Below are 17,731 nucleotides of genomic sequence, written 5' to 3'. Positions count from 1 at the left end.
TTAGAATAAATTGTCTTGTAGTTAAGTGAAAAAATATATACTCTTCCGTTTCATGTTTCATGATTGTCATATTTATCCCTTAACCTTAAATTGAAGCATCCGATATTTTTATTCCTGTCAAAACATATAGATACACGCATTATGAATAGAATATATAACACTTCATTTGTGCTAGTAATACTCAGAATTCATGCTTTATCGGTAACATTGGGTATTGACATTAAAATAGTAAGGGGGCTTCTGACGTCCTTGAAGCATGGGGCAGCAAATTACATTATATGTTAGGTCTATTCTTATATCTCGTCTGTGGTACAACTGTACAACCGTCAAAAGAATTTGTCGGTACGTTTATCAATTGTACATATGTAGATTGGGTATCAAAATTCAAGGTGTTTGACTATCTTTCCGTATGAGGCGCGACTTTCGCTACTCGTGACGTAATACGAAATACTCTACAGCCAGAGGTCTGGGGGTCTGCTGTGTGACCTTGCAGTGTTTGTAAACAGACACACGTTGCCGTTGCAAAGTTTGGACGATAGGACGGAATCTGGACTGAACGACGCGTGTCAGCGAGAATCCACCTGGGAAACTTGAAAAGGAGGTTGATAACCAGAGAACATGGAAGTGGAACCTTTGTATATCGCAGAAAACGAGACGGTGAGTCGACAGTTAGTGGGACTCGATGAGGTGACAACGTGCTCGTGTGATGCAAACCTCCATGGAAAACAGGCAACGAGATTACGCGCGGTAAACGGATTAGACTATGTTGTGCAAAGAGGGCGCGTTTACAAAATGTATTCTTTTTTTTGTCAAATGTTTATCGTTCTCGAATCGACGACAAAGGGCGTTGTTTCTTTGGTTTGACGTCAGGACCTGTAGGATCACGGGTTTTGCAAGAGGTTGCGGGGCGAGGGGCATGCACAGCCTGAAGGGTGGCTCATAGCATATATAATAGCTGCGCGGTCTTATGGTAGGGAAGACGTCGGTACTAGAAAGAGAGGACAATAACTGGAGTAACTTTCTTCTCTTTCAAATGGGGCTGTTGGTGGGGGATTCTCTGCGGCGTAGTGGAGGCATTACATGCGTGCAGCATTCCTTCTCTCATCGCCCTCCAGTTGTTTTCTCCCCTTCCTCTGCGATGTGCGAGTAAAAGAGGTGTTACTCCAGTACTAATTCTGTCTTTCGATCTTGATTCATCCCTACTATAAGTCGTGCAGATATTATATATGTACAAGGTGGCTGTTACATGGCGCGCCGTTTCATGATGGGGGCGGCCGTGTGGTCAAGTTGGCGTTCCATGTCGTTGCTTTCTTTGTTGTTTCGAATTCCTATCGACTGATCGCGCCACGTGTCCTCCGCGTTCGTTCTTTCGATTGCCGAACGATGACGTTGCTGTCATCGAACGATCATGTGATCATCAGGCGCGGAATATGCGGGAGCTTATTTTTTTCTATAAAAGGCAGTTCGATATTAGACGATCACAATTAAACTGTGAATCTTTATGCATGGCGACATTTAGTGATAGATACACCAACTTTTCCCTTGCTACAAGAATTTTATTAGATTAACATAAAAAAACCCGCATAAATCAACAGTCTAGCCGTAATTAACATTGTCGTATGTTTGATATCGGTGAATCTATAGTTTTCGTAGTTATCAGTTTGTAATAATAAATAAACTGTACGCGTGAATCAGTTTACTGATATTGATAACACGAGAATATAGAAGAATCGAAGGTTAGCCTTTGTTGTGGACTAACTCGAGATTAGCAATGTAGAAACAAATAACACTAGGTTATTGTTATTATACTGCGTATGTTCAGTGAGGTGCAAACTTGGCTTCCGCGAGGGGAAAAAGTGACCTAGGGGAAGGGCCTGCTACCATTTGGTATTGGAAATGATTGAAATTTATACCAAATTAACATTCAGTTTAATATTTACATAGTGCAGTACTTGTTTCAAATTTACCAAGTGGTATACTACCCTTCAACTACGCTACTTTTTCCCGTCCCAGAAGCCGAGTTTGCTCGCTAGGGTTCATGCAAACACATATTTTTATAGATCCATTAAGAAAAATGAGAATTGAATATAATATATTTGAGAAAATACATTCAGTGAAAGTTGTATTAAGTGTTTTGTTATGTTAAATAAAAATAAAAATTTTAAAACGAAAATTTTGTTTAATGTTATAAATGATTAGTTTGTTTGAAATTTAATTCTAATTCGTACAATCTATTTGCAATGCAATAGTTTTACTTCTATTAGTATTACAATAAAACGAATATACATATATTAGAATGTACGGTATTGTCATCAAAAAGTGTAGTCCTATGTATCATAAAATACGTTTTTAGTACTAGCATGTAGTATGTGTATGTGCTACAACACTATACAGTAATTCTTTCAATGATATTAAATACAACTTTTATTTCATAATAAGACACTTAATGGAAGATATAACTATCTAGTCTGTTCTCATTAGTTTTATCCTGTTACCGAGCCCTTTTCGATCATAATTTAATAATAATCATTATAAAGATACAATTAGACTTTACAAAATCGATCTGACGAAGATCCTGCAATAACATCATGTCTGTAGTTTAGCTTCCACTAAGGATGCACATAATACAGTTAAGAATAAGAATCACTGGTTAAATAAACAGAAGTAACTGTTCAAGAAAGATAAAGTCAAATACGCATAGCCTGTTAACTCGCCTTCCCCATTTACAGATCAATCGATCTAGAAAGATATGTGTGTTACCATAGCACTTACGATCTAGTAACATAACCGTCATTATGAAGTAGGTATTGCGGTAGATAAACTCTCTCCAGAAAACGATGCAAACCACAAATCGTAAAAGATCCATCGTGTTAAATATTAAATAAAATTAACAGATATTTACCGGAATAAGAACTTCGGTGGACTCAGTGAAGGGAACATCAGAACTCCTCGTAACCGTCGTATATCGATCTGTCCGCGTTGGCCTGGAAGAAATGCGCGCGTAAATTTCCCATCCGTCGAGCAGCAAATTTTAAATTCGAAACCCAGGTGCTGCGCGAGCTTCCGTAAATCATCGCCAGACGTCGTGCTCGAGTCGTTTAATGCTACCGGTCTCCACCGTTCGCGGGCTCCGGTACCGTGCACCACGTCCCTGGAACGTTGCGTTCTAGCCCGTCAACTGCGCAGTTGACATAGCCCGCACGTCGCGTAGCACCGGTGAGTTTTCAGCAGACACTTTTTACTCGCTTTTCCATCGTTTCGTTGGCCCTCTATAGCGGCCTGGTCGCGTGTACCAAACGCGGTTCGTTCACCTCGGGACGGGGCCAGTCATCGAATCTAATTTTCCTTCCACCACGGAACATCTTTCTCACATCGTTTCCGAACAGTTAACCCTGTTGATTCTCAGCCGGCTTAACGTACGTCGCACTTGTATTCCCGCCGGTTACGAGTCGAGATTGTTCGTTGTTTATTTCAAAAACGGCCTCGAACATCGTCGAACACGTGAAAACGATTTTGCAACGGTTTAAACGGAAATGCCGGTCGATCGCCGATATCGAAGTCAGATTCGGTCGGCTACCGCGGTACGCCACTGCGCAATTGGACGGTTACGCGTTCGTCGCGAGAGAAAACTGTGTCCTCGTTCGTGAACATTACTTAGATTATGTTAGACTACGTTTATTACATTTTTATAAATTCGTTATTGGCAACAGAGACTGTTGCAAGTCGGATGAGGATCTTCGCAGACAGAACTCTATAGCCAATTTTGGTCTTGTAGGGTCATTCGCGGATGATCGTGGTTTCATACGCTTTCACGTCGAACGACGTACTCGATAGAAGTCGAATGGACATTATTTTTTTGTTTGTACTCAAATTTCGGATAGATGTATTTTGAAGTTAGCGGTAGTCTTTAGAGACTTACCGACGATTAATGCATCATCTGCTTTTGTCAGATCTCTGGAAATGTCAGGTTTTTAGAAATATATGTAAATCTCTTCATTTAAACTAAAGTTGCAGAAAATCCCTGGTAGTGCAGTGTTATAACATTTAAATCTTTCCTGTAACTGTCTAAGAACAACTAGTCATGTTGTCTGCTTTCGTAGTTTGGTATGATGTCGAAGTTTTATTACCCTTTTTTTGCATAAGGAGATACTTGTATAGGGAAAAAAAGATTAGAGAATATATTTGTGAAAACAAGCTATGCCTTGAGGAGATTTCTAAGTGTTAGGTCAAAAATAACCCAGCCATCGGTAATCGTCTTATTGAAACATTTGGTCGTATTTTAGGGTAAATTTTATATGTGAACTATCAAAAAATCCTGCTTACAGAAAATGAACGAATCGAAGTTCTCTAATTACGCAGTAATCTGCCGCCGATGGACGCATTAAAACGATGTGTTGCATTAAATAATAGCATTGAACATGTTGCATGATTCGTGACGGGAACAGTCTCAAAGAAATGGTCATTGTGAACGTGTTAAAAAGGAAACGGTTTTGTTGCGCAGCGTATGTTGACCTCCGGTGATAAACGCTTTTGCGTTTCAGAGCTCGCGGTTTTGTGTTCCGTCCTCGCTTGAAATTTGAGCTGGTACTCGGTGTGGGGAGTTATGTCGTATGTGTATCTTTCGATGATTTTTCATTTTTCTATTTATTCTGTCCATTTATATTATAAAATTTGCATTATTGGATATATATTTATATTAATGCATAACGGTTTGAGATTCATTGAAATATTTTAAGGGACGTTACCGGAGGTAAAATGGAGCAAAAATGTTCTATGATGTCATGTTCCATCAGCCTTCATTTTTTGCTGTAGGTAATAACGCTTCAACCATTTGTGACGCCGTATAACGTTACAGTTACGTACCTTTACATTTCGGTCACTATGAATGTGTTGCTGTGTATGTATTGATTATGATATGGACTTCCAAATAATACTTCTTTTAATAACGCGGGGGGGGGGGGTCAAATTAGCAGTATGATTTTGGAATGGAGAGTAGTTTATAGTTTATGCATAGTGCATGCTGGTATAGTACATTTTAGGGGCATATTTTAATGCATATGCTAATTTGAAAAATCATAAATAAAAGAATAATTTCTATCTTCTGTTCAGGATTGCGTCGTGTTTAAAACGTAAATGTCGATATCGAGTACAAACGAATAACCACGATTCGAAGACTATTTTACAGAAACTAGAAACAAAGGAAAATTAATTTGATCAAATTAGGAGTTCTATTAAGTTAAACGTAAAATGACAAAGTTTCATAATATTTAATAATACCGATTAACACGAAATATTATGGATTTCGAATACTATGTGTAATAGTAGTATTGTAGAATTAAGTGTTGTACGATCTTTTAATGTATTTAATAATATTTATCAAGATCACATTTGGAGGTATTTCATCTCGTGAAATAGGTACGCCGAAACAACGTCTAGTCCGGTCGCCTGCTCGCCATGCTTCGTATCCTCGAAATTTACGCCCCGTCAGTGGATACTGTTTGCAAACACTTTTCAATTCGGAACATACTCCGCGCGCTATTCCCTCGGAATCTCGACACGAGTAGAGCCTCTTTGTTTACTCGCAGTCGCTGATAACGTACCGAATACAGGCGTTCGCGGAAATCAGCGAAAATCCACGGATTTGCCGATTCGAAATATTTCGTTCCGTCGACGGAAGAGAGAAGGTTGCGCCGCGTTTAGGGGAGATTCTTGGCAAGGATCACTCGGGTTCCGTGCTCGTCGCATTAAAGGGAACAAAGAAACAGAGCGCAATTTTCATAATGTTCGCCCCCGTATTTGCTCCTACTTACAGTTGCAGTTTCTATAAATCTGTCGCCGGATACACGTATGGAGAGGACGGTTTTGGCTGAAAGAGAACTAGCAAGGGGGGCAGCAAGATAGTTGGATTTTCTGTAGACCACAAATTTTTACACAAATCTGGACTTTCGTAGACTGTAGACGAAAACGAAATTGTCCTGTTGTGTGTCAGACCAAACATTCAACCCTGGTTCATTGAGAATTTGATATTAATGGTAATCTAATACACTTGATTCGTATGGTGTTAATATCATGCTCTACATTCTGTTCTACGTTACACAAGAAAAATACCTGTTTAGATCGCAGTTCCTCTAAATATATGGTACTCATTAAAATACAATTTTTTACAAAGACGCTTTAACGCTAGGTTTACAGGACGCGTCATTTTGACGCATTTCGAATGTCTTCTAATCTCGAAATTCTCTATGGGGTACGCATCAATTTGACGCAATCGTAAATTGAGTATTAAATAAAATAAGTTGTTTCTTTTAATAGAAAATCTTAGATTTCGTTGACACGTGTCCGTAGAGATAGGTATACAAGAAACGTCCGTAGACCTAGCGTTAAGGTATCAGTTTGCCTTACACGATCAGCTGGTTTCGCAGAAATTTACTATACGTATTCTCATTAGCTATTCGTCTTATATCCCCATATGGGTATTGTGAGTTCCTTCGATTCGTTTTGCATGAGCTTTAGGGCATTACGGTGAGGGTTCCCCTATTAGGTGACATACATCAGCACGTTGCGAATTTAATATATTTATAACAAACAAGAGGGTCGAGAATAACGGCCTGTAGAACAATGAACGCCAGCAATATTCTTAGGGCATTACGGTGAGGGTTCCCCTATTAGGTGACATACATCAGCACGTTGCGAATTTAATATTAGTAATTCACCTATATATTTATAACAAACAAGAGGGTCGAGAATAACGGCCTGTAGAAGAATGAAGGTCGTTGACTCTACTGGGGTATCTAACGGGTCACAAGTATCATTGTTGCTGTACGAGAGTACACTTTAGCTATCCAACGGATAAGCAACGTACTTGGGTATCAATAGCTCTAGTCTCTACGCTCTTCACGCTCCAAAATAAGACGGACCAGGTGACTGTTGGTTGCACAAGAACTGCCACCGACCAATTCGATCTTAGTTAGTCGATAAACGTTTGAAGGATGCCGCAGGGGGGCAAAGAGGTGTGCGTCTCCCGTAGTCACCTTTTCTTAGTCGCACAGCCGCGTCTCTATCTCAAGAAACGTTCTCTGTCGTTTGCGAAACGATCGAAGCGTGGCGAAACGACGAAATCGTCGCGACAGATGCTCCTCTCTTACCCGTAAATCTGTCGCAACGGCTGCTTATCGATACGAGCACACGTCTGACCGAGACACCTTCTACTCCACGGCTTTCGTTCCATAAATTCTACTTTTCGACAGACAGCGGACTGAGACCACGCCAGTCAAAATTCGCTGCGCCAGCCATTCGCTTTCCACGAGAATCGTTTCCGCGGTATTGTTACGAGATGTGATCAAATATTTGTGGAAACTTGTTATCGGTAAATTGAATTCAGTCGTGTTGGTACGTATCGTGATATTTACCTCGGCAGACAACTCTTCGGCCTTCGTGTTGTGTCCTATATTAGCTATATTTGTATTCTTTCGGTGAAACGGAGACGGAATTAAATTCGAGGAACGTGTTGAGAATTTGTTGCCTGCGTTTCGGGACGAAAGTATTCGTATGATTACGATTGTGGAAATAGAAAAAGCTGTATTTTTGGTGCTATTAATTGTATTTAAATGTGCATCGGGGAAAAAAAAACGATCATGGTTGCTCAGCTGTATCATCTACGGGAAGCTTTTTTTTACCATGAACAATCAAATGGTGTCAGTTTTAACCTGATCATCACTTGGAATTAACTTTAGAAATAGATTCGATAAATTATAGAAGTTTTCATGTAATGGGTGGTATAATAAGGTAAGGGGTGATTCCAGGTGAAAAAATAAGTGGAAAATATGAAATAAAATTTTTTCATTTTAAACTTCGTTTTCGAGAAAATTCACTTGAAAAATTAATCTGAAAGGTGTATTCATGGTAGTAAGTAGAAACGTATTTGTTCACGTAGAATCACCCTCTGTTCGGTTGTACCCCCAATTACATGACACCCTGTATAATTGATCGACGAGTATAGACCAACTGTGGGCAAACTGCGGCTCCCGAGACAATACTGGGTTTCATTGCCATTTTAGTAGAACTTCTGTACAGTTGTATTTCTTATCATTTATAAATATTATTTTACAAATAATATTTTCTGTGTCCCTGGAACATTAAAAAATGTATAAAAAGTACTATATGCGGCTTTTATTATCGAAAAACTTACCCACCCCTGGTACAGATGCTCTATCTTGAGAGCATTTTCAATGTATGAACATTCAAGAAACAAAAATTGTGCGTCAAAGGATTAAGCCGTGTTTCCACTAAACAACATCGCAAATATCGTATCACGCACGGCATTAATTACTCCGGAACACGCGCCGGATGTATCAGAGATTAAACGGAAAGTTCGGTCGACGGACCCGCGAATTTCACACGTCCAGGTAAATTTACGGGATTTTCGCGGGGCTCGCGATGATTTCGCCGTTGAGCTCTAGCTATTGTATTCGCGGGACTACCCCTCGTTCATTGTTACAACGGCGGCGTCGGTGGCGCGGGCTGGAAAATTACGAGTTTCCCTTCGCCTTCCCTCATCCGGTCGCGTTAGCCTCCACCGAACAATGACATGGAAAAGCCCAAGGAGGCTTCAACGCGGGTTCCCCGCGTATTGCTTCCTTTTTCACTCCACTCCCCACCCTGATTCTAGGTTTTTGTTCTTGTTTCTGCGGTTGGTTCGCGCGAGGACGCGTTCGACCGTTCGATCTCGAGGCGAGGGTTTAACAGAGAGACGGTTCTGCTCTCTGACTGAACTAAATGGGGGATTTATTTGCGTGTACAGCAAAAGGATGGAGCATTGAATCATATTTTCACGTCGCTTGAGCTTCCGAGGATATTGCAGTTTCAAGGAAAATGGAGCTTGTAAATTCGACGATAGTGTTTTCGGACTGTATTTGCGCTTTCATGCTGTTCGCTCGATGGATTAAGTAATTTGTAGATTAATCGTAGACCCTCAAATCATCGATGATTTGGTATACTCGGTAATTGAATTTAATTTTAACAAATTGAAAAATGTAATATGTAGTTTTCTATCGAAGTCGAGAGTATTGGGTTATTGGAGACGTTTATACTGTTTCGCAGACACGGTGTATTTGTTAGTTTTCCAGCGGAGAAATGAAAAGTCGATTCATCTGGTGAATATACACTATCTTCGAGATATACAGGGTGTCCCAAAAATGTCCTCCGACCCGGAAATGGGGCACTCGGGGGGTGAATTGGAACAACTTTTTCCTTAGCAACAATGTAAACTGAGGCTTCGTTACCGAGATATTAACGAAAAACCGCGACCAATCAGAGCGTGTATACGTATAGTATGTATCGTTTGTATAAGTTACTCGTCGATTTTTTTTTTGTGGTTAATATAAACGAGAGCATATAAACAAACAATAATCGTCTTTCCTCTTATGCTGTATAAAATGTGTAAATTTACATTCCGAATAATCTAATAATATGAGCAAAGAAAGTGAACGAAGCTCTAGAGATCCGTAAGATCTCCAACACTATGAGAAATAAAATCAGTCGAACACGTCTCTGTGTATTTTCTTCCGTTCGTCGTCCAAGACAATTTAAACGCAGCCCGAAAGCCCTCGTCCAAGTCGCGACTTCCTTTCGCGAGACTCACTTTGTAGGTCACCGTTGAAAGAGCCCGGAGAGCATCGCGCAACCTCCGTGGAACGGAGGTAATAATAAGGTTGCACGCTCGTTGGATCCGGTAATCGCGGTGTGCACTCTCTCGCTGTTTCGAGAACGTCCGCCTACGCTTCGAGGAATTTACATTTCCGACACTCGTCGAGCCGAAAAAGAAAAAAAGGAAAATAGAAAGAAATACGCCCCGAACATCAATTTTGATCTTTAGTACCTTCCAATTTGCAGATGGTCGTCGTTCAAGCTGTGTTTGCAGAAAAAATTACGAGTCAGGGAGGGAAGATTTCCGTTCGCTAATGAGGTGTTTGCACACTGTGTCTCTCGTTATTTCGTTCGATTCAATTCACCTCGCCAGACTCTGATTCCCTTCTTCCCGTTCAATTCGATAACATTACCAGTGCTCAAACCGACGTTCGAACGGAGTCCTGCTCTACAACAAGGTAGTTCGAGAGTTGAAACATCTTTTATGGGACTTGGTACGGTTACCTGGAATCCACCCACCCACGGAAACACTCGCTAACGCGTATTCCATTCGTTCTACTTCGCGAGGGAACAAGTTTCGGACGATCACCTTTTCGAGTGGAAAACCTTTAATTACAAAGGTATGGAACCGTTTTTGGTACTCGGCCCCCGTCGTTGGCCCCACGGCACGCTTGTTCAGCTCTTGGACCACTCTCTCAAATTTCACGGGAAAGAAACTGTCGTTCAATTAATTTTCATTATTAACGGAATTACGCTCGGAGTTCCGAAGCTAGAAGGAGTCTCTTAAACGCGTTAGCCACCTTCCACCTTCTGATTTCCCTCGGTTACGCGAAAATCTTCTCGTTTCTTTCGTTTTTCTTGCTATCTCTCCCTCTTTCTCACTGTCCAGCTCTCTTTCGGCTATTTCGACTCGGCCAGCCTTCACCGTTTTTGCGCCTTTCTGCTCTGTTTCATCGCGAGTTTTAACACACTGCGTGTACGGGATTACGGGACGCCTGGTTTTAGAGCTCTGTGTTACTTATGCGCTGATGATTTGGTGAATTAAAGTAATTCATTCTGGTAGTTAAATTGTGGTGCACATCGAACTCTACTTGTACTTTGCAAAGTGAGTACTGAAGAAAACGTATATTAGAATACGTTACAGTAGGATTTGATGTGAATTACAGTTTAACTACCAAAATGAATTACTTTAATTTAGCACATTATCAGAGCATAAGTGATACAAATTTTTAAAATCAGACGGAAAGAGGATACAAGAAAATAATAATATTAAGTCGTGGAATGAAATTTAACCGTTGTCACCGAACTGTTCATACACCATAAAAGTGGAAAATTTCACATGAATAAATACACGGTTTGCCTCCAAAGTTAAAACAACAGTTTCCCTATGATCTTCACGGTTTTTATCAGCAATCGTTGAAAGTAGATTCCTCCCGAAGTGATATATTCCACATAATAATTATACAAACACTGGAATCAGTTCTGGAAATTCTTCTTCAAGATGGCGGAGAAAGTAATAATCGAAGTCCAATGAACGTAAAAGTAATGTTAAATCGTCGTTTCTGTGTCTTCGTTTCCAATTTGGGTAATAGTAACTAGTTTAACGTAGCCCAATCAAACTAACACGGTGGATAATCAAGCAATGAGATACCATTTGAGACAATAATGTTGCGTAACCATCTCAAAGAAGAATTATCTCAGCCATTTCCATCGTTCCTATAATCATTAGGAACAGTATATCTCTTCAAAAGAAATCTAATTTCAATATTCATTTTATCATTTCACCTACAACTTTTACATTAATCCCAGTTCGGAAACTGTTCTGGACAGACCCGTGTGGAGAACAACGGAATAAGATCTCTCTGTTCACATCAGGTTTCACGTTCGATCTACTTAGTCGCATCGAATCGACGATTTATAACGCGTTCTATCAAATGAAGATCGCCTTTGACGCGAACGTTCAGCGGGGCGTCGTTCGTTCGTTATTAACCGAGCCCTCATAGGTGCTATGAACTGCTGTGGCGTGACGAGTCGTGCGTTGAACGCCGTTAGATTAAATCACGGTTCACACGCCTGGGCGAAAGAGAGAACCTCGGCGACGAGAAGCGAAGCCGCGTGCGCGCGTATCCCGGCCTTTGGTGCTCGAGAAATACGCGGACAGCGTAAGAGGGAATCGTCTGGCGAACTGGGAAACTACAAAGCAGCCGCGCTCGATTGTGTACAGTGTGGTTTACGAGTTTCCGGTCCCCGGCGCGGTGCCGTCCCACCGAGCATCCGGCTGCGCGCCGTGTCGATGGAATTTCTCCCGCGGCCTCTTCGCATCGCCTCGGTTATCTCGCCGTTGGAGGATGAATCGGGCGTTGCCGGACCTAAGGACTCGAATCCTATACACCCTGGGATCGTAGAGAGAACCATTGTCCTATCTGTCCCCGGGTATTCTAATATAGGTATACCCCGTCAAGTGGCATCGGGCTACATTCAGCCACTGAATAGAGATTCAGGGAGATTTCCGGCTTTCGTTTGTCCCTGCTGCGTCCACTGTTCTGGACGTGGGCGTGTTTAATTTTCTTTTGTTATGGGCCAATATTTGATGTCCCGTGTAGCTTCTATGGCGGAGGTTAGGATGCGTAAAGGAGTATGGGGTTAGAGTGGCGAATGGTAGATGTTTGCGCAAAAGGGGTGTTGCTATGAGGTTCTAGTTAATAGAATGTGGTAGTGATACTTATTCTGGAAATTAGAACGCAGAAAGTGGGTATTGTAGGAATCTAGGAGAAATGAGCCTTGGATAACTGGGACTTGAACTCACGATTTTCGGATCATTCAGTTATTTAGCCCGTACGCTAACGGTGGAACTGTAGCCACGGTGATTTCCCGTTTTTCCTGCTTTTCTAACTTTTTTTTAATGGGTTTTGAGTTTCTAAACCGACGGTAGGTATCTTCTATAACAGGTCTAGAACAAAGTTCTATCGCAAGCATTCCAAAACCTTATCACAAATTCTCCAAGGGTCAATCAGCGACGGGCCAATCGCCTTCGACTTCACTCAGAACACGTCGACGCCAGCATACATGTAGCATCGTTCCAAACCAAGTTAATGTTTGTTCCAATAGTCTAGTCAAGCTGGACCTAGAACACATTAAAATTTTCCGTAGCAGCATGCTTGAAATCCCCGAGAAGCTTCTGTTACCCTCGTGTAACTTCACCCTGGGCGAACAGTTTGCAATCGATGACGCAAAGGGGATCTCTCCAACCAACAGTACAACTCCCCTCGTCGATCACAATTGTCAGGTACAGAAGAGTGCGCCTCTCGTCGTTCACGATACGGGTCGACCAGCAAAATCGACAAAAGTTTCCACGTCGGTAAATGTCCAAATGTGGTTTCCCAGACCTCCAGCGGCAGGAATAGGTACGCGTATGTGTTCCGTGACCCTGATTGCGCAGAAATATCGCAACAGGGATTTAATCCAATATTTCCTATTTAAATACCACGTTCCCTCGAGTCTTCGTCGACATCACCTGCTCGCAAGTTAATTATATTCTCGGCTTTAAGACGATTGCCCTGGGTGCTTCGCGATAGCCGACTTGCGTACACACAGACGGAGGAATCCTTACGACCAGGTTTCACGCTCGGTCTTTCCTCATCCCCGTTCCTATATCTTCGCTATTCATCGCGGAACATCAATTCCATTTTCTATCCACAAAGAGCTGTGAAGGGGGAAAGGGAGAAGGACAAAAGCTGGAGACAGGGGAAGCAAGACGGAGGTAGCAGAGAGAGAGAGGGTTGAAGGCGGGCAAAGAAGTCGGAAGCGGTCGAGGGAAAGAAAGAGGATTCGAGGAGATTTAATACCAGATAGGATTGAGAGGAAAGGATAGGGCCGAAGGTAAACAGCCTTCCCTAAAAGGGGGGCTGAATTTGTATTTTGTCACCCGTGAGCAGCACATGCATAGCTAAGCCTGCGGACGGCGCCGCCGTCGTCGTCGTCGTTCGCCTCTCTGCTCCGTCGGAACAACCGTGCTCCGGGGACGTGTAAATTTTAACGGGTCGTGTGGACTCACACTGGTCGTGACCACGCCCACGCGTATGCTCGACACGGTACAACATCGGTGTTATTCCTCTTGTAGGGCTGGGGAAATCGTTCCTCTGCGTCATCCCCTCCGATGGACGGTCCCTTTTTCTCTCTCTGTTCTGTAACGGATGACCCTGATGTTCTTTCGTGAAGTTCACCGTAACGGGACCGGGGGAAACGTAATGTTCGCCGCGTGTCGACACTACGCTCACACTTGCTGCGTTAATGCGTTATGGGAGCCCAGGCGAGAGTTGGTACGCTGCGCCCGCGGTTTGGTACTTGTTAATTCGGACTGTGGAACGGCGATAGCGTTTGTTATGTGCAGACTCGGCCTTGTTTCGGTTCAAGGGTCGTACAAAATCACACCTGCACTGTTGACGTTGTTGGATGGAACATCCGAACGTGCTGACTCGGCCTTGCTTAGGCTCAAGAGTCGTTCAAAATTGCACCTGTAGTGTTAATCCTGTTGGATGGAACGTAATTTTCTATGTGAATGCTTTGTTTCACGGGGAACATCGATTGCGTCAATGTGTGCGTAGTGAATTGTGACAGGAAACGTCGTCGGATGTGTTGTCTGTCTTGAATAGCTGTTTCTACTTTCACGGTCAGACGTTCCTCGTCCGATAGAAGTAGTACGAAGTCTGGTTAAGCCTGAAACTAGGTGATCTGCTATATCGTATGCGAATGTGCGTGGAATTCGGATTATAAATTGCTTTTGGACAGCTGTGAATTAGTTCGAAGAAAAATGTTAATATTTTAGGATTTTGGCTAATTTCACAGCAGTACCAGGCTCTCCTACATATTGCTAAGTCTTCATTAGAACTCGATTGATAAATCGTAAAGTCTCTGGGCATGTTTAATTATCAATATTATATTAAGTTTTACGAGTAGACGAGATCGTGGATTAAATTACAATTATCTTTTTCATTCCAGGAGGGATCTCGCGGCGATCGGAAAGAGGGGGGTAAGAGGGGACGCAAGCCTGGAAGGAAGGCGTCCGATAAGTCGGATATGAAAGCCAAGCTTGGTAAGAACCTTTCTCAACTCATCCGCTATAATCCTCCTCGATGCAACTAATCTTCGAACACACAATCGAATACACAATATGGGACCCGCTTAATGTTAACCATCTGAATTGTAACATCGCAATCTCACTAAAGGGACACATCACGCTATAGGAATTATTCGAAATTATCGGACCAGACACCCTCTCAAGGGGCCAACAATATACAGGGTGTCCCAAAAAGACGAGACAATCCGCAACATGGATATTCCTCATGCAAATACAAATCGAAAAGTCCTTTACCGTTTTGTAATAACAAGCTCCATTTTCGATATATTAGCAGTTAAATGAACTCACCTTAGTAGTTAACGATCAGCTGAGCGGTGTGTACCTGTGAGGTCGTTTAACTGCTAATATTCAGCCTACAAAACGGTAAAGGACTTTTTAATTTCTATTTGCACAAGGAATATCCATGTTGCTGATTGTCCCATCTTTTCGGGACACCCTATATATTACAACGTATGAGTCCACGGCTACAACAGATGCGTTTCCTGGAGAATAAATCTAAAATATTCATCGGTTAAACGTGCGCAAGTTTATCACGGACTTATTCGTCGGAACATTACTTCGTGAGAAAGCGTATCCACTATAACCATAGTCTCAGCCAAGTCAGAATACTAGTCAGAACTGACCCAACACCGTCGACGGACTTTTAACCACGCTCCTAGCATCGCCGTTCTCTTGTCGATTAGCGGATAACCACGTTGACGCAGTTTGGTCAACCGTCTGCGAAAAGGTGTGCACGGAGGACCATTCCCGCCCTCGTTTCCTCTCCTCGGGCAACCCAATAACACTCGGTCGTTGCGCGCAAGAAGTCGCGTTAGTGGCGAACCAACGAGGGTTGGTGTTCACCGTCGGCGAATTAAGAGCGAAAACAGGATGTAACCGGCCGCCGCGTTACACGGTCCGCGTGAGAAATACAGGTCCCGTTGATTGCAGAGAGAGAGAACTCTCGGGCGGCGGCCCACTCGGTGACACCGTAGGAATATTTATCTCCGGCGTGGAATGAATATTTATGCCCGGGTCAACCTGGCACCGGGAACCGATGTTCTCGATTCCCGGTGCCTCGAGGATCGCCCGTGAGATGGAACGCTTGGTGTATTTTGCAATTCCTCTAACCTAGACCTGGACAAGGGATAACTTCGTCGCGGAGAGGAAAAGACGGCACTGGGTTCGCAGATCCTTTCGAGTGGTCCTCGTTTCGAACTGTTTTACTTGGTAATATTTTAATATTACCGTCGGGTTACTGTTGCTACCTTGCTTCTTTAATGTTGTATACAATAGATCCTTGATAAGTGTTCGAAGGCTCCTCGACAATGAACATTAAATATTTCATAAACCAGTGGTCATTTAAGCTGTTGAAACAAATATCATTGGCTTCGGAATACCAAACTCTATTGTAGTGATAAACCTTATTAAAAAGTCTGTGCTACACTTGGGGAGCTCTGCTTGTTAGTGCCGAGGAGGTCATCGATGATTTACGTATTTCATCGATAACCCACGATATGATAATTGCATTATACAGTGACTTCTCGATGAATGCGACACGAGCAACAGCATTATTCTTGCCACTGAGGGGGGGGGGGCTCTGTAACCAATCAAAACAGAGTAAACAGAATCCAGGCTCGGCTTCGGGAAAGAAAACAAATTTATGAGGGTCTAAAAACCTTTCCGCCTTGCCATGAATGCTCCGAAGCGGACCCGAGTTCGTCGCTTTCATGGAGACTTTACATGATAATTATGTATCAGCTGATGATATTATGAAGTATGATACTTCATGATCATGTTTCGTTTCACACGAAATAACCACAACAGCCCAAATGGAAAATTCAGCGTGGGTCACTGATGGCCCACGCGGCAACAACATGTTAACGTGTTAAACAAAATTTCTCCCACATTAATACTTTCCATTACCACTAGAACAGCAGTGAATGTATACCAAATAAACTTGCAAAATTTAATAAGATACATAATATATAATACAATCAGAATTCAATAACTTCAGTAATTATAACCTAAGAAACCTGCAATTCGTCATTTTGACGGCTTTGGTAGCTCTAGTGTTAAATCTTCCTAAGATCCATCGAGTCGAAGACGAAATCGAAAATCACGCGGACAAAACTATCCTGCGGGTTCGATGTGTACCCCATCCCTTTCCCTCGTACTGTACCGTGTGCACTATCATTCTCCCTTCCTCCAGTTTCACCCACCGATACATTCGAACTGGTTTCTAACGTCGAGAGAAAGCTCCGTCGATGGGCGGGGTGGGCCCTAAGCTCGTTTTACGACCAACGAACTTTCGCGTCCGCAATCCCGCGCTATTCCCAGCTTTGCGGCCGAACCACGCGATTCCTCTTATATTCTTGTTGTACGCGATTCCGTAATTCCCCATCCGGCTGCACCATTCGCGAGAGCTTTCTACACTTTTCCCCAGGTCGAATCGACGTCGCGTATACAACCAGAGGGGTGGAGGGAAAGGGTGTTTCTACGCGCGCCACCACCGTCCAAACTTCTCCTCGTATCTTGTCGGTCGCAATTCCTGGTGTTCCGCCAATCGATCGGTTCCTGTCTCTCCCCCCTTCTCTCCCTGGTGTGTAAAGGTCGTAAATACAATTTTCTCTAATTTCATTCGCACGGACGAGATCCCCCCGGGGGACTGGACACCGTTCTGCTTTTTTTTTTGTTCACGTACCGGCGAGACTCTGTTCAAACCCTTGGAGAATTCACAACTTCCAATCTGGAGTATGCGTTGGTAATGTGGCCTCCCATCGTGGATGAATGCCGAAGATTGACGTAGGAAGTGGTCAGATTCTTGAGATTTCGGTCCTGTAAGCTTGATCAAGGTATTTTAAGAAATGAAGATCAGTGTGATCTTCTCTTGAATGGTCTTGATGATAATACACTTGGGTGAGCTTGTCGAAGAACTGTTTCTTCACCGATTTCAATGATTGTTGAATG

The 17,731-nt window shown here is 42.7% G+C and overlaps 1 protein-coding gene across 2 annotated transcripts in view; it reads left to right on the top strand.

The window, feature by feature from the left end:
* Positions 1–487: 487 nt before the first annotated feature.
* The window catches only part of LOC107188124 (cAMP-responsive element-binding protein-like 2), a 29,235-nt gene continuing 11,991 nt past the window's right edge, over positions 488–17,731 (top strand). For both annotated transcript variants that reach the window (XM_015576384.1, XM_015576377.1), the window contains exons 1-2: positions 488–657; positions 14,644–14,737. In XM_015576384.1, the coding sequence (XP_015431870.1) occupies positions 619–657; positions 14,644–14,737 (133 nt within the window). In that variant the 5' untranslated portion in view covers positions 488–618. The remainder of the gene's footprint in view (positions 658–14,643; positions 14,738–17,731) is intronic.

This window comes from Dufourea novaeangliae, unplaced genomic scaffold (assembly GCF_001272555.1).
Source record: "Dufourea novaeangliae isolate 0120121106 unplaced genomic scaffold, ASM127255v1 scaffold16, whole genome shotgun sequence".
In the NCBI taxonomy this organism is placed as follows: Eukaryota; Metazoa; Arthropoda; class Insecta; order Hymenoptera; family Halictidae; genus Dufourea; species Dufourea novaeangliae.
This window is presented reverse-complemented; position numbering and strand designations above follow the sequence as displayed.